This window comes from Gymnodraco acuticeps, unplaced genomic scaffold (genome assembly GCF_902827175.1).
Source record: "Gymnodraco acuticeps unplaced genomic scaffold, fGymAcu1.1, whole genome shotgun sequence".
In the NCBI taxonomy this organism is placed as follows: Eukaryota; Metazoa; Chordata; class Actinopteri; order Perciformes; family Bathydraconidae; genus Gymnodraco; species Gymnodraco acuticeps.
Window position 1 is genome coordinate 1,173,568 of NW_022990647.1, and position 21,598 is coordinate 1,195,165.

At 41.7% G+C, this 21,598-nt stretch overlaps 2 protein-coding genes across 2 annotated transcripts; both read left to right on the plus strand.

The window, feature by feature from the left end:
- Positions 1 to 1,165: 1,165 nt before the first annotated feature.
- Positions 1,166 to 16,224, plus strand: nmd3 (NMD3 ribosome export adaptor). Its single transcript, XM_034229442.1, has 16 exons — positions 1,166 to 1,305; positions 1,681 to 1,772; positions 2,580 to 2,714; positions 2,883 to 2,979; positions 4,133 to 4,213; positions 9,134 to 9,262; positions 9,960 to 10,050; positions 11,110 to 11,188; positions 11,546 to 11,642; positions 12,241 to 12,358; positions 13,454 to 13,599; positions 13,916 to 14,025; positions 14,107 to 14,179; positions 14,295 to 14,401; positions 15,537 to 15,607; positions 15,788 to 16,224. The coding sequence occupies exons 2-16, from the start codon at positions 1,729 to 1,731 to the stop codon at positions 15,919 to 15,921; spliced, it is 1,512 nt and encodes a 503-aa protein (XP_034085333.1). The 5' UTR covers positions 1,166 to 1,305; positions 1,681 to 1,728; the 3' UTR covers positions 15,922 to 16,224.
- Positions 16,225 to 19,826: 3,602 nt separating this feature from the next.
- On the plus strand, positions 19,827 to 20,060 carry sptssb (serine palmitoyltransferase, small subunit B). Its single transcript, XM_034229324.1, has one exon. It carries the CDS (start codon positions 19,827 to 19,829, stop codon positions 20,058 to 20,060), a length of 234 nt encoding a protein of 77 aa, XP_034085215.1.
- The last annotated feature ends 1,538 nt before the right edge of the window (positions 20,061 to 21,598 follow it).

The following is a 21,598-nucleotide window of genomic DNA, read 5'->3' on the forward strand; positions in this document are numbered from 1 at the left end:
TCATGCATATTGTAGATTAACAGTCACATCCTGCTGGTGTAGCTGTAAGTATTCCCACGTTTCCTTTATTTCATGCACTGAATACATGAGCATTAAAGTACGCTCGTTTTAGTTGAGATATTTCCGACAGCACTTGAAGACATCCAGAGAGCTGGGTTACCACAGGTGCGCACAGAGTGAACAGAGAAGGGATTCTTTCTAAAAAGCAAAGGCCCAATTTTGCAAATGTCCTTGAATTATTGGCATTGTCAAATAAATAATCCCTCTGAGTGCTAAATTATTAAAAGTGTGACTTTACTGGATCCCCGGACATTCACGCTTGGTGCCTTTATGTTTTTTCATAATATTATTGACAAATCAACGTCCTTTTTAAGATGGTGCTTTAAAAGCTGATCTTAAGATGCTGTTTGCATAAGTGTCCGTTAAAGACTTCAAATCTTCATTATTTCATCTGGTTTTGAATTTAAATGATACATTTTAAAACTATGTTCTATATAACCTACACATCACACTGCAAACCTCATCTCATGACATGTGATTTCTACCACAAGCATAGTGCTCCATCTGTTTATCAGAGAGTGTGAGGACTCATGGGTTAGGGGCCAGCAGCTAATTTTTGCACCATAAACCCCAAGTACATTCATTAGAATTGTTAGATTAACAGATCTGTGATATGAATTGAGAAGTAGATGATGAAACAGTAACTTTATTAAATCCAATATGATGCATTAAGTCAAATAGATGCTCAACTCACATTACAATGATATTGTTGCTGAAACGATTTGCAAAAAGGTCCAGGTGGTGAGCTTTCAAACTAAGCGACCTTGGGTCTCATGAAAGGCACTATATAAATCCAAGTTATTATTATTATTATTAAGCTAAATGAAATGTTACACCAATCTTTTGTCTGTCCTCGTAATGTTTATATAGCCTAATATGGTATGCATTTCTCGAAAATGTATAATATCATGTTTTATTTATTTAAGCCTATACCTTTATATCTAAATAAAACATTAAAACATAATTTGCTCTCCCTTTTTCCTTCCGTTTTCTTAATTGTCTTTATTTTTTTTAATTATTTGTTTATGATATTGAATAATTGTATGTGGGCCCTCACTGGTGTTGACTGGAATAATTAATGCCATAATTTAATGTTTTTTTTAAGGAAATGTGTTCAGGCAAACAAAGACAGCCCGGGGTCCTCTCGTACTGCGTGACGTCACCAAGCCTCTCGGTCCTCGGTAAGGAAAACGTGGACGACTTCACTTCACGCTGTGTTGTGGATATACCATCAAAAACACTTCAGTAAGTGTTGTCATCCCAGGCTTTTAGTTGTTGTAGTTATCGAATACGTTTGTTTGACATGTCTTGATAAATATCTTTTAGAATTACTCGTAAAAACTGGCAAATTAGCCCCGAATGCTAACCGTGTGATACTGGATGTGTAGCATCAGCTAGCAGCTTTAGCTTCAGAGCATGCACAGCATCTCTTTAATGATCTAATGTCGCTGTCTATGTTTTTACAAGTGTTTACAACAAACTAATAGTATTATGTACCTGCTGTAATGAATAATTTAAGTAGTTGGTACACACTGCTCGCTACTTGCTCCTGTTGGCTATTCTCCAGATGTGTTACTGTTAAAGCTGTGCCAGTATAGTCTTTCCTGTTTCTGTCCTCAGACATCATAAAGATCCACTGAAGTACACTGATCTGTGAAGTTGACAAGAATGGAGTACGTTCAAGCCCCTGCCACAATCAGCCAGGCAAATATGTAAGTGAATAAATATAAATAGTCATTATGTCTTCTAATCACAATGTATAAACCAAGTGCATCACATATTTGCCTTATTGACAGATGTTGTCTTTGGGGCTTACTAAGACTGACATCACGAATGTATACATTTACAATAAGTTGATAGTGGTGAATTTCCATTTTTGGGATAATTATCTTTACATATGTTACTGAAAGAGCTGTCAGCTCACTAAGATGGTATAGCCTGATTTAAATACTTACAGGAATTATAAAGCAAGAAAGATCAGACGCACACAATGTTACTATTTGCAAGTTATTTATCTTGTATTTATACAGCTGATTCATGTTAACGTTATTTTAGCTAGTTACATTGTTTATTTTGTATTAAAAAGGATGTTCACTAAAAATGGATGTCTGATTCTTTACTTAATTTTAGGTAAATTGTTTGCAGTGTGTTTCATTGCCATATTAAGAGCTTTAGTCATATTTTATGTTAATCAGGATAATATTGTGAATGGCAATTCTTTTGGTCAGGAAAATTCGTTTTCACATTGTTTTATTGGCACACTATTTCAGTTGACAATAATAATTTAAAGAGTCAACCTGAGTGAGTTTGAATGTCGCTATCTTCATTTTGGGGGGTTTTTCAACACCGAACAGTAGTGAATTCCTGTACAATCTTTCTGCATCAGGAGAAATGTAGCACAATCAGCAGGAATGTCAACATTTCTGGGAGACAATAAAAACGGATTTTCCTAGAGGTGTAAAATGCCATGTCATTTGTTTATTTCATTACGTTTTACCAACGTTGCCTCTCCCCCCCAGCCTGTGCTGTACCTGTGGCGTCCCCATCCCTCCCAACCCAGCCAACATGTGTGTGGCCTGCCTGCGCACTCAGGTGGACATCTCAGAGGGGATTCCCAAGCAAGTCACTGTGAACTTCTGCAAGCAGTGTGAAAGGTTTGTTTAATCCTCTCTCTTTTTTTTTAAAACCACAAATCAAACAGACATTTAACTACATGATACACAGATAACATCAATGCTTCTCTCTAGAAGAAAATATATATACGGGTACAATTGTTTTTGAGAAAGTTGAGGCTTAAACACTCCTCTTCCTCTATCATGCAGGTACTTGCAGCCTCCTGCCACCTGGATGTCGTGTGCCCTCGAGTCCAGGGAGTTGCTCTCTCTTTGCCTGAAGAAAATCAAGAGCTCTATGACCAAAGTAAGTGTGCTTCACAATCGACAATAGTATATTTGCACTTAAATTAAAGAGACAAAAGGTTGCATGAATAGTCTAGGTATAAGTTCGAGGTTGTCCTTTCCCTTGTCATTCAATTGTAGTTTTAATTGTAATGCTCTGTTCCATTTGGCTACTGAGCAATGAGCATACTTATTTTATGGTTAAAAATAAATAAATAAAACGTTGCCTAAATGTCATCAGTGCCTCTCCTATGATGCTGCCTAACCCCCAAAACACACCAGGAGCGTCTGCATCGCGTTACGGCTGCGCCGTGGCGGTCGTAAGGATCGCGGCCACTCTAGTCAATGGGTGCTATTACACCACACGCGCCGCGTTACGGCTCAGACGCGTCCCAGAAGCGGCTCGGCGCAGCGCTTCTCTAAAATTAGGATGAATCCTATTTTTGCCGCGGCGCAGCCGTAAGGTAAAGTCGGGCAGGCAGCCCCCCCCTCGCAGGAAGTGGAAAGGTGAGCATCCGGGCCAGGCCCATCCCCCACATATACTAATTTAGCAGACCCCCACAACAACTCCTCTGGTTTACAGGCACTGTAAATGATAAATATAGAATAATTATGATGATGAATGCATATTTTTTTACCACTAAAATACAGCAACACATCTTTGATTCATGTCGTTTATAACTGGAATATTACAATTATTATTAACTGTGTCTGTCTACAACACAACAAAATAGGAAATAACAACAATAAACACGATTTAAACAGACACAAACATAAACCATTTAACTACGTATAGCCTACTTACTTGTAGAAGTACAAATGTCCAGGAAATATTCCAAAATCAACAACAACTGCGAGGCTGCACACACGACGCTCCGCTTCCGCAACGTTTTGAAACGCGTCTGGTGTGTATTGTCGCAGGAGGAGGTCGCAGCCGTAACGCGGCGCAGACGCTCCTGGTGTGTTTTGGGGGTAACACAATATAAGAATGTATGGCCTTGAAAACAGTTAACATTGTAGTCTCTTTTGTCATGGATAATATTGTCAAAATATTGTTTTCAGAACATGTACAGTATCTGACTTTTCACAATGATGTGCACCATGTTCACTAAAGTATCTGTGCATTTTCCTTTTGGGGCTCGTGCTATTTTTAAACAACATATCTCTTCTCACAGGTGCGTCTTATTGATGCTGGCTTTCTGTGGACAGAGCCACATTCCAAAAGGATTAAGATGAAAGTGACTATCCAGAAAGAGGTAAGAGAACAGAGTGGAAGTGATGACTGTGGGAGACTGACATTCAGACTAATGGATTAAAACGGACCCGAGAGGGGCAACACGTGTTACATCTAAAGGTCATCTGGTTTACTGTCCAGTGAGATAACACCTTTTTTTAAATGAAGTGGTCTGTTTTTTAATGAGTTATGTGTGTTTGAGAGGAGTGTTTTTTTGCCAGTGGCTGTCATCTCATCTCATTGACCTTTAGTGAGAACCTGAGTCCTCTGTTCTCAGGACTAACTCTTTTGTTTGCTCTGTTCGAGGGTCTGTATAAAACTGTGTCTAGATCCCACTGGTCAGATGTATCAAAATTACTGAGAAATGGCAACGTGTTGTTTTTTCTCCCAGAAGTTAATAACCTAGAGTTTTTATCACTATTTGCCATGTTACATTACATTGCATTTAGCTGACGCTTTTATCCAAAGCGACTTACAATAAGTACATTCGACCAGGAAGACACAACCTTGAAGAAAACAGAATCATATAAGTACATCAGGTTTCATAGAGCCAAACATTTCAAGTGCTACTCAACTGGCTTTAGATAAGCCAGTCCTTTATTAGTATAAAAGTGCTTCGTTAATAGTTCTAACGCTCGAAGTGGAGTCGAAAGAGATGAGTTTTCAGTTTGCGCCGGAAGATGTGCAAGCTATCTGCCGTCCTGATGTCAATGGGGAGCTCATTCCACCATCTTGGAGCCAGGACAGCAAACCCACGTGTTTTCGCCAATGGGAACTTGGGTCCCCCTCGCAGTGCGGGCGCAACGAGTCGTTTGGCTGATGCAGAGCGTAGTGCACGAGCTGGGGTGTACGGTTTAACCATGTCCTGGATGTAGGAAGGGCCAGATCCATTCGCAGCATGGTAAGCAAGTACCAGTGTCTTGAAGTGGATTCTAGCAGTTACCGGAAGCCAGTGAAGGGAGCGGAGGAGCGGAGTGGTGTGGGAGAATTTAGGAAGGTTGAAGACCAGATGAGCCGCTGCATTCTGGATGAGCTGCAGAGGTCGGATGGCACATGCAGGTAGACCAGCCAGGAGGGAGTTGCAGTAGTCTAGGCGTGAGATGACGAGAGCCTGGACCAGAACCTGAGTCGCTTTCTGAGTCAGCTGGGGACGTATCTTCCTGATGTTGTAAAGCGTGTATCTGCAGCAACGGGTTGTGGCAGCGATGTTTGCAGTGAAGGACAGGTTGTTATCTAGGGTCACACCCAGATTCCTTGCAGTCTGAGTCGGGGAAACAACTGAGGTGCCGATGTTGATTGTTAGGTCAAGAGTTGGACAATCTTTTCCCGGAAGGAAGAGCAGTTCAGTCTTGTCAAGGTTGAGCTTGAGGTGATGAGCAGACATCCACTGAGAGATGTCAGCTAGACAAGCAGAGATGCGTGCGACGACCTGGGTCTCTGAGCGGGGAAAGGACAGAATTAATTGGGTGTCGTCAGCGTAGCAGTGGTAAGAAAAACCATGCGGGCTAATGACTGATCCGAGCGAGTTTTGTGTACAGGGAGAAGAGGAGGGGACCAAGAACAGAGCCCTGAGGGACCCCCGTAGTTAATTGACAAGGGTCGGACTCAGACCCTCTCCAAGTCACCCTGTAGGTACGGTCTTTCAGGTATGAGGTGAGGAGGGAAAGTGCAGAGCCTGAAACTCCAAGTTTTTGGAGAGTGCGAAGGAGGATCTGATGATTCACCGTGTCGAATGCAGCAGACAGGTCCAATAGGATGATGACAGAGGAGAGGGATGCAGTTTTTGGCAGTGTGCAGTTCCTCCGTGACAGCAATGAGAGCAGTTTCTGTGGAGTGACCTGCCTTGAAACCAGACTGGTGCGGATCCAGAAGGTTGTTCTGATTGAGATAACAGGAGAGTTGTTTAAAGACAGCGCGTTCAAGTGATTTAGACATGAACGGGAGGAGAGAGACAGGCCTGTAGTTTATAACATCAGACGGGTTGAGAGTGGGTTTCTTTAGGAGAGGGTTTACGCTTGCCTCCTTGAGACTGTTTGGAAAGTGACCAGAAGTTAGAGAAGTGTTGATGAAATGGGTGAGAAACGGTAGAATATCAGGAGCGATAGTCTGAAGGAGGTTTGAAGGGATAGGGTCCAGAGGACAGGTGGTAGGGCGGGCAGAGGTAATGAGGGTAAGAACCTCACTTGGAGAGAGAGGGGAGAAGGAGGTTAGTGTGTTGGTGGAAGGAAGGTCTGGTGACCCAGCGGTGAGTAAAGGTGAGTCAGAAAAAGAAGAGCGAATATCATCAACCTTTTTTTCAAAGTGGGTAACAAAGTCGCTTGACAGAAGTGAGGAGGGGGGAGGAGCTTTTGGAGGGTCCAAGAGGGTGGAGAAGATGGAAAATAGTTTTTTAGGATTGGAATAGGAAGATTGGATCTTATCTTGAAAGAAAGTGCTTTTTGCCTGAGAGATCGAAGCAGAGAAAGAGGAGAGGAGAGCCTGATAGGTTAGGAGGTCGTCACGGTGTTTGGATTTCCACCATTTCCGCTATGCTGCCCTAAGGACGGTTCTATTAGCACGCAGTGCATCATTTAGCCAGGGAGCAGGAGGGGACTGACGAGCCTGCCGAGATGTGAGAGGACAGAGCGAGTCCAGAGTGGATGAGAGAGTAGAGAGGAGAGTTTCTGCAGCAGAGTTTGGAGGTAGTAGTTGGAACGAGTCCGAGGAAGGGAGGGCTGAGAGCACCGATGAGGCAAAGGTAGAGGGGGAGAGGGAGCGAAGGTTACGGCGGACAAGTGCAGGATGAGAAGAGATTAGTTTGTTATGTTTGGAAAGGGATAGAGAGAATGAAATGAAGAAGTGATCGGATGTGTGGAGCGGGTTTACAGAGAGGTTAGAAGTAGCGCAGTTCCTTGAGAATATGAGATCAAGGACATTGCCAGCTTTATGAGTCGGTGGGGACGGAGACAGTGAGAAAGCAAAGGCGGTTAACAGAGATGTTAGTTCGTCTATCTTCCCCGTCTGGAGGTTGAAGTCTCCGAGAAGTACAGCGGGAGGGCCAGTTTCAGGGATGTGTGAGAGGAGATTATCTAATTCCTCCAAGAAGTCCCCCAAGGCGCCTGGTGGACGGTAGAGAACAACAATGTATAGGATGGGTTACTGTGACGGCATGGAATTCAAAGGTGGAAGGAGTGAAGTTAGGTAGCTTGAAGAGGGAAAAGCTCCATTTGGGAGAGAGCAGGAGACCAGTGCCACCTCCTCTGCCAGTGGGTCTGGGTGTATGGTAGAAGGAATATGCAGTGGAGAGAGCTGCTGGGGTGGATGTGTTGGATGGAGTAATCCAGGTCTCAGTGAGAGCAAGGAAATCCAGAGACTGCAGGGAAGCGTAGCCAGAGATGAAGTCAGCCTTAGGAACAGCTGACTGGCAATTCCACAGGCCACCAGAAACTAGATGTTGGATCTCAGTGGAGCACGTGGGATAGACGAGAGCAGGCCGGTTATATCGATTAGGAGATACACGGGGCCAGTGATAATTGCGAGAAGACACATAAACAGGAATAGAGAAAATACACATGATTATAGCATGAGGGGCTAGAAAACTAAAGAAAAGAGAAATAAGACACCAGCTCGATCAGAGTAGGATTTGCCTCCTCTTTGCCTCCCTCGTGACTCCCGCAGGACTCCAATGTCTTTGTCAGTCTTCGACTGTCTGACTCTGACGGTGTGTCCACACAGCAGCTTTGACCAAATCTTGAAAATCCTGGAGCTGGGCGTGTCTGACAGCTTGGGGATTTCGCGACCAACAACCAATCACATGAATATCACATGAATATCCCGCCCCCGACATACAAAGCAAAAAAACCCGGTTCTTCTACACTATTGTCAAATAGGAAGGGCTATGATGAACATTTATTTTTTTAACATTTTGAACATTTATGAGATTAATGTTTATGGTGCTATTTTATGCTACATTCCATGTTGGCTAATGATACTGTCTATGCTTGCTATCAACGAAGTAAACTAGCAACGAAGTAAACTGGATATAAAATCCCCAAACGAGCGAAAACCTACCAGTTTCACCCACTGCCTCTGCCACCTCCCTCCATGCCTGGTTCCTCCGGTTTGTATCCCGGTAAGTAAATAGGGACTGGTCATAAAGAACCGGGTGATTTGCTACCGCAATAACTAAGTTCTCCTCCATTTTTGTGGAATATAGAAATGAACTGCGGGTCTCGTTCTCCCAGCTTGCACGCGGTTTGATTGGCTAGCGCTTGAACTGTCAGATTTGCATAAACGGATCTGATTGGCTGTCGCTTCCAGCTCAGCCTCAAAAGTTGAACAATGTTCAACTTTGGAATCCTGAACATCCTGGAAATCTTCGCCTCGCCCCCCCACAATGCAGTTCGGCGACAAGCGAGGGAAAGTGACGTCATCCCCATTCAAAGTCAATGGGCGGAGACGCGCTGGAAGCGGTGGACAAATCGCCAAAAGCTGCTGTGTGGACGGGCCGTGAAGCTGACGCTCCAGGAAAGAGCTACCCGAAATGGACGCCTGATTGCTCAGTTCTCACAGCTGTAGGGCCAAGGCCCTCTAATTAGTTAACTATCTACAGCTGATGGGCGACAATAGACTGGCGGTGCCTATATTAATGCAGGCTTGAGTGCTGAGACCTGTAAAGCAGGTTTCGCCTGAGCAGATCTGAGATTTAAAATCTCTCAAACGCGATTTAGCCGTTTACGCTACAATAACAATTTATACAGAGTCGAATAAATGAAACGGAGAAGTCTAATTAAACAAGAATATAACTTACAGTGGTTGCTGCGTCAATAGGTAATGTCGTCACCGGGTCCAGATGCACACTGAGTTCATCAGATTTTAAATGCGGTATTTAAATGCTTTTTAAGGTACAAAATGACAGTAGTGGGAGCATATTTTCTAACTCTTCCTGTCTTTGCCTCTTCAGGTGATGAACGGTGCGATCCTACAGCAGGTGTTTGTGGTGGAGTTTGTCATCCAGTACCAGATGTGTGACGACTGCCATCGTGTGGAAGCCAAGGACTTCTGGAAGGCCGTGGTTCAAGTCAGACAGAAGGTACGGCTCTGTTGTTCCATGACCTATCATATACATATTTTGTTTCTGTTCTTTTGTTGTACCTGAACTCTTCTCACATTTTAAATCTTTTGACAATGTTTTAAATACAGTGTGCATGCATTGCTACATGCACAGTTTAATGAAAAGTGTATTGATTATTCAAAACATTATACATGCTTAAGGACAACAGAGGAAAATTAGCATTATGCTATATATGGAGAAATATATTATAGAACAGTGTGCCTGTTTAAAATTAACCAAAAAATAAGCTTAGTTTTTTTTGGCAACGTATATTGTCTGAATCTGGTTGTCCAGGTTTGAAAAAGGGCTTCAAAAGCTGCTGGGCAAAAAACAAAGTCTGTTTACACTGGCATTCCCCAGAAAGTTGGCCATTTGCAGGTTTACTTTTGCACTCTTTAATTGTCATTCTGTATTTCCCTCTGATTAAAAATCTGTTGATATTTTCCCTCAATTTTCTGTTTTAGTGTTTCCAGTATACTCTTTCTTTTAACAATCCTGTTATTTTGTGCTGAAGCTGTGTCTGTTAATTGTAAAAAAATGTTGAGGGCTGGAATGTATCCTTCTTATCACTGATGTTTTGGGGCTTAGCTTAGCTGCAGAGCTGTGACATCCCAGGTATGGGGTTGGAAGGAATTGAAATAATGATGCTGAAGAAAAATAATTCTTATTTTTACAGACCACTCATAAAAAGACGTTCTACTATCTGGAGCAGCTGATCCTCAAGCACAAACTCCACCAGAATGCCCTCAACATCAAAGAAATGAATGGTAGGTCAATGAAATATGATTATACGTAGTTCATTGTTGCTTGTTTGTTAATTGATGTATCCTAAAAGGGAGGAGCTGTATAGGGCGGTGGTGGCGAAGTCCATAGGGACTTGGCTTGGCAACTGGAAGGTCACCAGTTCAAGTCCCTGAAAGACCATGTGCTACCGAGGTGTCCCTGAGCAAGGCACCGTTCCCTACACTGCTCCCCGGGCGCCGTAGATAATGGCAGCCCACTGCTCCTAACACTAGGATGGGTCAAATGCAAAGAAACCGTTTCGTTACATGGTACCTGTACTGTGTAATGACAATAAGTTGTATCTATCTATCTATCTATCTATCTATCTATCTATCTATCTATCTATCTATCTATCTATCTATCTATCTATCTATCTATCTATCTATCTATCTATCTATCTATCTATCTATCTATCTATCTATCTATGGTATGACAATGTGAAGGAGGGAAACATGTCTCATTCATCATCAGTGTAACTGATGTGTATTAAAGCTAAGCAGAACTTAATGATGTGTCGAGTGTTAATGACCTCGTACCAGACAGCAAGCCATGCATGCATATCACTGGCGCCAATCAGTCCGTACAGCTGTCCCCGTGTGGGCCTCAGAGGAGGGCACGCGTTGTGCATCTAATCAGTGCGCTGTAATCAGACCAGGCATGCCATATCCAGAATTCCTGCCATTCAGGCTTGATTCGTAACCTATTTAGAGCTGCTTACTGCCACGTCACACACACAAAGACCTCCACACACTCAGGCGCTCATGCTGTGCCCTGAGTGACAGCTCAGCAGCAGCTTTCTCTCTCTGCTCTTGGACTGTGATGTGGAGTTTTGGCTGGTGGTGTAATTTAAATTCTCTCCATATCTCGGCAGGACTTAAAAGGCTTTATTGAAGTTACAACATGTGGCTGCCATATTTTCTCTCCAGCTTATCAGCTCTCTTGTGTTTTTGCATGCATGTGTGTTCTGCATGGGGAATGACTAGTGAAGGGGGCCTGTTCTGGATTTATTGGTTGAGGTGTTTGATGGTATGTTCTCCTCTCAGATGGGATAGATTTCTACTATAGCACCAAGCAGCATGCTCAGAAGATGACGGACTTCCTCCAGTGCACTGTGCCCTGCAGGTAAGCATCGCCTCAGTCTGTGCTTATGAAATCATCTTCGTCATGAGTGTCAGTATTAGAACAACCTTCCTCTTCTTTGGAAATGCTAACCATAAAAGCATTCAGACTGATCTTGAGTAATGCAAAAAAAATGTTAGTAACTTAGTGTTAACTTGTGTTTTCTATATGCCAAAAATCTCATCGTCATTACCTAGATGTTGTCATGACTTTCAAAAGTTTAGATGAGTCTGACTGCACGTTTTCATGTGTCTGGAACCTCGTGATTTGTTCAGGCCCTACTGCGATGAGTATTCCAGTTGGAACAATGTGAACTATGCTGGGCCTCTGACAAAAAAAACATTATTTTCTATCTTAAAGGTCAAAGACATCCCAACGCCTCATCTCTCACGATATCCACTCAAACACGTTCAACTACAAGAGCACCTACTCCATGGAGATTGTACCTGTCTGCAAGGTATGAATGTGAAAAAAAACTACGGATTTCATTTAAGTCAAATGTTGTTTCGCTCAACTGATCCCCTTTTGGAGTCGAGATCTGTTCAGCACTTCAGTCAAGTCCCAGCCGATCACTGCCCCACTGAAGCCCTCAGTTTGTTATTTTAGTAGAAATGTTGTGTTAGAAAGCTATTCATTTGATCTGTTGATGTGCCGAAAATCCAAGGATCCTTCATATTGTTTTTGTTCCTGAAACTTAATATACCTTCACAGTCAAACTAAGGTAGGGATATCATCTTGGCAGGTGTGCAATCATCACTTTCTATAGCTGCTAATTCCCATTTGACATGAAGCTTTAGTTATGTGTTTATATTAGCTATAAATACATTTGGGTGTACTCATAATATGTTTAAATGACGGGGCTGATAAAGGGTTATTTCAATAAAGGAAAACAGGAATCTAAATAGTGCTAGATACCCCCAGGTGAATTGGATTATTGTGTTTAAACTAAGTCTAGCTTCCAGTTCTTAGAAATACTTTTTTATGTCCGTTTTTTGGGCACTTCTAGAGCTCTTGGTTTTTGACCCCAGGCTGTCTGTTTCTTTTCTGCTTTCCAGGACAACGTAATATGTCTTTCACCAAAGCTGGCGCAGAGCTTGGGCAACATGGGTCAAGTGTGTGTGTGCGTCCGTGTCACCAGCACCATCCACCTGATCGACCCCAACACCCTGCAGAGTGAGTAATCCTACTGTCACAGTTCAGGTCACACTGACACCCAGTCCAACTTCGCCAAAACACAGCTTGTCAAATATATCTGCAGTCTGGTGTAGATGGTTATCGTCAGTACGTGTGATTTTGTTATCATCTTCTGTTAGTCAGAGAAAGTGCTTAATTTGAAGATGTCACTTTTTTTATTTCAAAACATATTGTAGTCGTGTTTTCTGTTAAAATTCACACATTTTTCATCACTGCCACAAGTCCTGCATTTGTGTCTTTGAGTGATTTACAAGACGCATCATTTCCTGTATGTTACCATGGGGATATAACTGAGTCATAACTTGAGTGAAACCCTCAGAGCTGCACTAAGCTGACCCCCGGTCTGCTGACCACATGTTCGACACATCCGTCTTACTCAACAGCTTCCCTCTGCGTTTCAGTCACGACACAGAACGAGACTCAACTAAATCAACTTATATGGAGAGAATCATAATCAATACAAGAATGCAAAACACAAACAGAGAGACAGAAACATTTACACAATGTGTTTCTTTGACATCTACTGTAATCGTGATGCGAGAGGCTGTGAAGCTCCTCAATAGAATTCTGACATTTTGTCAGCAGCACACACGTCTTTAATTATTCTTCAAAGAGCAGGCTATTTTTGTTGCAAATAGTTTTTGATCAGGCTGAAAAGCTGGAACTGCCTCCAGGCAGAGCTCTGTTCAGCAGATTTTGGCTGCAGCAGGCAATTCAACTGAGACAAATATTTGTCTTGCTGTTTTTTTGCTTAATTTTACTTAAAATACAGACAAAGACGTCCCTTTGTCTGTTTTGTTTGAAATATGTACAGATAGAAAAACGCATCAGTACATCTGATTCATGTTTCTTTTAGAACCCATGTGGATTTTTGATAAAAAGGACTTTTGAAAATGTTGAAAAAACAATCATGCCTACCTATCTGTGATGTAACGTTAACTCTTTTTTCCAAGTTCTTTAACTGTCTAGTAAAATGAAAGGAACTTTATAATTTGTGCCTCCATTTTTGGCTTTTTGTTTAAAGGACTATAGAATTGTCAGTAATAAATAAACACATCATCTCTAACTCCCTAGTTGCTGAGGTGGATGGGGGCACCTTCTGGCGTAACCCCTTCAGCAGTCTCTGTAGCCCACGGCAACTGGAGGAGTTCATCGTCATGGACATTGACGTCCTCAGGAACCAGAAGCTGGGAGCTGGAGCCGGCATAAGGTCCAATAAGGTGAGGGTGTGTCTGTGTGTATTCTTGGAGAACAGATTGCATTATGTGAGGAAGTTGCTTTTTCTTTTTCAATATCGATAGCGAAGCATTGTCCCCCACTCAGTATGTGAGATTCAATCCAAACTCAGAGGAGTGTTTGTTTCAATAGCGCAGTCAGGGGAGGATGTTTGTGGCTTTCCTTCCTTTCTCTGAATCATTATTGATGCTACCTTCTGAACTAATTGGAGAAAATAATAATTTAGTTTTAATGGCTTGACACTCATTTATATTCCCCTGTGTGTATTTGTGTGTGTGTGTGTGTGTGTGCGTGTTACAGCACCTGCTGGCTGAGCTGTGGGTCCAGAAAACAGCAGAGATGGATGGTCAGCAGTATCACTGCCGCACATACCTGGGCCACCTGCTGAACATCGGAGACCTGGTGCAGGGGTGAGTACCAGGAACTGATGGGAGGTTGAGATGTGAGTCGAGATGCAGTGAAGACTGATGGCTCATATACTTTTCACACAGATATGACTTTGTCAATTCCAACATCAATGATGAACACCTGAATAAGATGAAGCCTCACACCATTCCTGATGTGGTAAGACTCCTCCGTGAATATACAAAATACTGTCAGTAGATACAATCAAATTATTACACCACATTGCATTGGTTGAGGGGTTTTCATTTCACAACCTGAATGTGGACCCTCTAAGGTGCTGATCAAGAAGTGCTACGACCGCAACAGGAGGTCGAAGCGCAGGAACTGGAAACTGCATGAGATGGAAAGAGACCGTGAAGGCATGGCCCCAAATGATGAGAGGTGGGTTTCTGAATTATTTTATTTAGAGCAGCAAAACAATGTCTGTTGGATTGATTCAATGCAACAACAATAGAGCTCTGGCACAAATGAATAAGCTATATCATTCTCTTGGTACACATACTATACTGTTCTTAGGATCAATTCATGTTGGTTTAGATATTTTTCATATGTTAACATAAATGTAGATTATCCCCAAACGTATAATTGAAAGTGTGTTCTTGGATATGTGCTTTTTTAAATACCCTTACATTAAATGACATGCATACATTAAGGGTCCTGAGAGAATTCCTACCTAAATACCCATTTTATATCCTCAAGAACATTTTGAGGCTATGAGAAAAGTTTGTTTTCAGCACAAATGTCCAACGCACAGAAAATAAGGGGTAACACTTGAGGCCTGGCCTTGTTTTGGTTATTTAAAGGGGACCTATCATGCAAAATGCACTTTTTGATGTCTTTATACATAAATATGTGTCCCCAGTGTGTCGGGGAACTCACGCAGCGTCAGAAAAATAAAACCCTCTCTTTTCCTCCGTACCCAAATCTCTAAAAACGGGGGTACAACAAGCTGGTCCAGATTTGCGTCCGATCTGACGTAATATCGGTAATGTGGGCTGGCTTTACACCCGCGGCCCTATCAGAAACGTTGCTATCAAAAACAATGCCCGACTGTTTTGGATGTAATATGGTCTTTGTTTACATTAGCAAGCATCGCTAACACTCAGAGCTAACCTGTACTGGAGAGCATGTGTGTAAAGAAGCAGGATATAAAAAGGTACTCACCTTGTGGTGTGGTCTGGTATGGCAAGAGAGAAAGCCTTTGAGCTCCATACTGTTTCAGAAATAATCAATGATATGGCGTTTCGTCACGGCAGTGTTTAGCTAACAATCTGCTGGTAGAATCTCCGCATGAGCAGGCATAAGCTCCGCCCCCTCTTTTTTTTCTTTCAAAAAAACTTCATAGACATGTTTTTTATATATTTTCATATCTGAGAGCTGTTGCCTAAAAATAGCATGATAGGTGACCTTTAATAGTTTGACACTGTGACAAGAATTCCAAGGATTGTGTAAATATGTTTTTCTCTGTAATGTCTTACCACATTGATTTGCCTCTAACTTGCTTTTCTGTCCTCAGACAATACGAGGACTTCCTGGAGGACCTGGAGGAGGATGAGGCTCTGAGGAAGAACATTAACATCTACAGAGGTGAGGAGCCAAACACTGACGATCTCTAGACACTTGAGCAATTCTGTTGTTTCCTATTTTGCAGCTTAAATAGTTTAGCTCATTTGCTATCAGTGCTGCTTAAGCTCCCAATAGACGTAATGTCATAAGTTTATTGATGTGTTGGATAGTTAATGAAAAGAGGTTGATTTTGAATTTTAGATGCATCCAAGATCGCAGTGGAGAGCGACACTGACGAGGAAGGAGCACCTCGTGTTTCGCTGGCGGAGATGCTGGAGGAGCTCAGCCTGACGGATGCAACAGGAGAGGATGGTGCCGAAATGATGACGGAGTAGCCGTCCTACTCTGTCACTCACAGGACCGCTGATAATACAGTCACACACACAGAGCTGGAATAACAGCAGATTTAATTGAAACATCGACAACAAATGTGTCACAGAAAAATGACCAGCTCATCAGACTGATTTAATACAACAGTTAAATCCCATATATGTGGGTTATAATGATGCCACCTACCGCGGTAACAAATATATTTCTGAAGTACTCTTTCTTCATTTGTCATGAAATATTTTGAAGTGATATGGAAATGGCGTGCTTGTAGTTCACTATATCAAAATAAATATTTGTCCTAATGCTGACTTTTCATCGATTTTTTTTTTTCTTCCGGTTGGGGATTTAATAGACATTAGCTGGGTCCTGTGTTTAGTCAGATGGAAAAACACGTTACCAGCTGTGAACATCTCCTCCTTTGTGCATCCAAAAGCACATGTTTAAAAATCACTGCATACTCTGCTGTGATTATACTTTTTTTGTCACATGAATACCCTTCATTATTTATACCTGTGTAGACTGGTATGTATCAAGTTCTCTGCTCTACATATCCACCAGAGGGAACTCTAACAAAAGAGAGGTAATGCATTCAAATAGCCACACTTGTAGTAAGCCAGGCCGGGGTTTTAATAGCGTCATTTGGCTACGATGGGCATTATTCAAATACTTACCCAGCTGCACCATCTGTTCAGTGCTGTTTGTGCGGTCTCTGATGTTGGCTGATGCGAGAGAAACAAATTAGAGTCGAGGCTGCTCTGAGCAACAATGATGTCCTCAAATAATCTGACATGATGTGCAACTTGTTGCAGCCTAAGAGCTCATGTGAAAGTAGTTCCCAACTCCAAAAAGTCCCAAACACTGATATGCAAAGTCAAGTAGAAGATTCAGAATTTTCAAAATTACAGATTTAGATTTGGACATGAATATCCTTCCAAAGACAAATGACCTCACATTACAATTATGAAAAGGGGCTTTTGAATGTGGACAAAGTTGTTTATTCATGATAGTTACTATAGCAGAAATGTTTTTGAATGTTTTATTTGCTCTGGTAGTAGTTATGACATCGTGACCCTTAATATTTCAAGCTCATGAAGTGATTGGAGAATTGATTTTGAGGGTCCATACACATTTTGTTAGTACATTTGCATGGCGGTGCCTACAAATACAGATATGAGGCCGTGTGTAATTAAAGACACCAGAGGACTGTGTGTTCCAGAGAGAGTAAGCTGTTGGTCTGTGTGATATGTCTCACGTTCTAAATTAAAGAAGAAGAAAGTGGCACAGTTTTGTTTTTTACAAACCTGAGCTGGTTGTTCACAGTAATCAGATCTACTTGGGAAAATGAATTAGTTGAATCCCCTCTGGGTATGTGTGCGTGTGTTAGGGTAACAAGAACATAGGGGTTCTCGTGTTTTCAGATCACCCCTCTGTTGACCTAATTTTCTCACCATATTGCCACCGTAATGCTTATGATTGGAGCTTTGATTCCCAATACTACCTCAGCTACCAGGACCTGAGGAGACCTTGTCGGATTTGCATACACATTTCCAAAGTAGCCTACATATAGCGGAGCAGGACAGGATGGCTCATTCAAACACATTCAGATGTCTGCGAGGGGAACATTTTTCCTTTCAAATGTGTCTGGCTTTTTTTATCCAGTCTTCCTCTAAGAGACGCTGACAAAAATGCAGAGTGCATCCATGTGTAATCCTCAGCAGCACTTCCTGTGTTTACACATCAATAATACATAGTGCTGTCAAGTGCAAGAACTAGCCAGTTCAGCAAACCTTGAGCAGATGATAAGAGTTACCAACTTTGTCTCTGATGGTCCCAAAACACAAGGACACATTTTCAGCTCATACTTGCATTTCTTTTTCAGGGGTCTTTTCATTGTTGGTTTGCCTTATTGAATGGGTCAGTTTTTCCCAACACTTCTTTGGGCGGGACATTTCAAAAGAATAGAGTAAAGGTTAATATTTGATTGACACTATTTTCTTGAATCCAACTGTGCATTGACTTCTGATGATCTTCAAGCTATACAGCTGCTGTGAGTTAGTCAAATCAGTGGTTTGTGTGTAGCCTTATAATCTGTTAATGGATTGACTAACTGGTCAGATGCACACCTCAGTCACTTCTCTGCTCCTGAGCTGTTTTCAATATAGCATTACTTTGTGTGCACAATTCCATATTCAATCAAAATGTGGTGTCTCTAAAACCTATTGTAAACTAAAACATCTCTGGGCTGCAGGATGAGTGGATGCCAGTGTGATGTCTGGTCTGTTTTCACCCTGCTGCCTACGTCAGAGGTGCTGCTGCGGCGCAGTGTCCGGCTGCAGCATGGCGAAACACAAGGATGTGACACGGTCTGCAGAAAGTTAAAGATGCATTACAAACGTCAGATTTTTCACTGCTGAATTAGAGCTGCATCTAAAACAGCCACTCCTCCTTGTGCCTCTGAAGCTGGTTTCCTTTGGCCGCGTTCACACACACACACACACACACACACACACACACACACACACACACACACACACACACACACACACACACACACACACACACACACACACACACACACACACACACACACACACACACACACACACACACACACACACACACACACACAGACAGTGCTTTAGTCCTCGGTCACTCCACCTGCCTGGTGTGTGGACCAGGTGAGTCCAGGTGAGTGTAAGCAAAGGCAGTGGGTGTGGTGTTATTCTCACAGTCTGTATGACCTGCTACATATAGGCCGGAGGGAAACTGTTGAGATGGCTTTCAGTTTACACAAAGCAGCGGAGGGAATCGGGCTGCAGCTCTTCCTGTAATTGTCTCTGACAGTAGGGAGTCTCACGTCGCCTGCTAAGGTGAGTCAATATGGATTCAGTTATACACAATACAAACTACACACTCAAGAGCTGATACATCCCCTTTAATATTCTGTATTATAACAATAAATCATATGAGAAATAGTAAAGGAATGTCTTTGTCATTGTGTAAAATTACCTTATATATCTTAATAAAGGCAGGTCATTACTCAGATTAAATTATCATCAAACTTGTTTTTATTCTAATATTTATGTTAAGGAAGATCATTTGGTTGGCAAAAGGGCATATCGGTTTATTTGAGGTAAATACACCTGCACTGCACACCTGTTGGTCCCGCTACCTTAACCTTCAATTAAACAAATTGTCCTGAACAGATTCAGAACATGGAAAAGGATTAATTTGTACACTAATTTAAATCACAACAAGTGAGCGTTTTTTTTCTTCTTCCTGTTTTCGCCTGTGCATTTCATTTTTGTGGGTGATGGAGAAGTATTGCTTCTCCTCGGATAGCATAAACTCATTTGCAAGGTCCCCAGGTGTGTGGTAACACCTGTATGCTTATGTGTGCCAAGAAAACATTGATGACTGTTAAAAGTTCATATGGGAACATTACGTTATATTTAACTTTTTCTTTTAAATAATACTATTGCTTTATTTTGACTTTGTATGGCATATTTTATGGCATAATTAACGTTTTATGACATAGTGTATTATTAAAAGTTTATTCGTGTGCTATTTCTTTTAAGACAATTACATTATTTATTTTTGTATAACCGTTTTTATTACAAATTATTCTATGTATTTTTATGATATACTTCATTATGACATTTTTGTTGACATACCATACTATGACTATTGAATGTCATAATATACTAGGTTTTTGTGATACTATGACTCATACTATATATATGTGCTTTTACTTTTTTAGGGCGTAAAAGGCGACTATACTTGTATTCACTCTCCTCCAAACCTTCTCCCTCAGCTTCACCACTGTGTTTTTATCCTTCTTCACATCTCTTTCTTACGGCCTGAATCTCACAACATTCCTACTCCATTTCTCTTCCGTCCATCTTGCAAGATGAACTTAAGGGAGTACCTGGCCTGGCTGTACTACCAGTACCTGCTCATCACCGGCATCTATGTCCTGGAGCCCTGGGAAAAGTCCATCTTTAACTCCATCCTCTTCTCCGTCATTACCATGGTGATCTACACCTCATATGTCTTTGTGCCCATCCACGTGCGGCTTGCGCTGGAGTTTTTCTCCGGGATCTTTGGCGGGCAACCTGAGAGCACCATGGCACTCGTGAATTAAAACATAAAAAGAGGTTGCGACTGGGTGGATTAGAAATAATTCCTTAAAACTCAACTCCTTATCTCCCAGAGCCCCTTGAGCACCACGTTCACCCTGAACCTCAGCAAGACTGAAAGCGTGAAGATCTTAATGAAATCATCTGGAAATCATAGCCTTATTATCTTCTTTACATCCAAAATCCTCCTTACCCCATGGTATTAGACAAACGACTGTACATTACTTTCACACCCTCCCTGTGAAATGTCTTGTGAAATGTTGTTTGTCCTGTCTGTTTTTTTGTCAAATGTTTTTGTTTGAGTGTATGCCACCTCTGTGTTTTGCATGATAGGGTCATACATGGGTCGGGTAGTATAATTTGCATGCTCGTTTCACTATTAAATACCACTCGACTCTTTTCCTTCCATCATGACTTTAGCGCTAGTCTTTAAACAGATATTCCGGAAATGAAGTTTGTCACATAAAAAAAGACAGAGTGGTTAGACCAGCATAGACCAAGATATCCTGAGTTTTAGTCTCAAGTTAAAACACTTGATCCCACACAACCCAAAATGCAACTCGATAGGGTCTTATGACCTTCCCTGGCTGTCTAATACCCACATCTTTTGGATGTGTCCAAATCACTTTTTTTTTATAAACGGCATTGCATGTACTCTTTCTGCCGTTTGATAGTGTCTGAATTTGGAGTGTGAAATATATGCACTATTATATCACGCCCTCAACCGTTCCAACAGTGAATCAAAGAAAGTAAACGTTACAATTTCAACACCTTATTGTTAATTATATAAGCAGTAATGAAAAGTGGGGATGGAGGGTCATTTCAGACAAAGCCTTGGAAAGAACCCTTTAAGAGCCACAGAAAGCATTGAAAAAAACTATTTAGGCTGAGTACTCTGTGTGACGAGTAAACTGAACTTGATGTGTACAATTGGTGGGGTGCCTCTCTAAGTTTCCGTGAATATCTGTGTATCTGCTGCATCTGTGATGCAATGTTATACCTGGTATACATTTCTATCTGATATAAGAGAAGCCACTCATCCCAACATTTGTTCACATGCCCTTAATGTAAATGGTTGATCCACGGTTTTGTATCAGAGCCTCTATCACCCTTTATATTTGCTTTTATGAACTGGAATGCTAATTGGTAGGGTATATTCAAAACGTCAAGTCACTATGACCTGATTTTTAAATTCAAATGAACTCAACCACAATGTTATACAAAGTTGTAATGTTTCCCTATTTACTGGTTAAAGAGAGAAAAAAATCAATTAGCGCAGATGTGTGCCGAGCTCTCCTTTATCTGCTGTTTTATAAATGTTGGTATGTCAGGAAGGCGTGCTCTGCCCAAAAATGAGCAAATATTGACTCAACATACCTTTTTGTTTTAAAGGCTTGATTTTGTTAATGATATAACTTGACTTAATCCTACAGTCTCAGCCCCTGAACTCAAAGCAAAACGGTCTGCTATCACAAGCAAACTAAATACAAATATACCTGAATCAAAGCCTGACTGCTCAAATTCTAAAACCGTCCTCCTCACC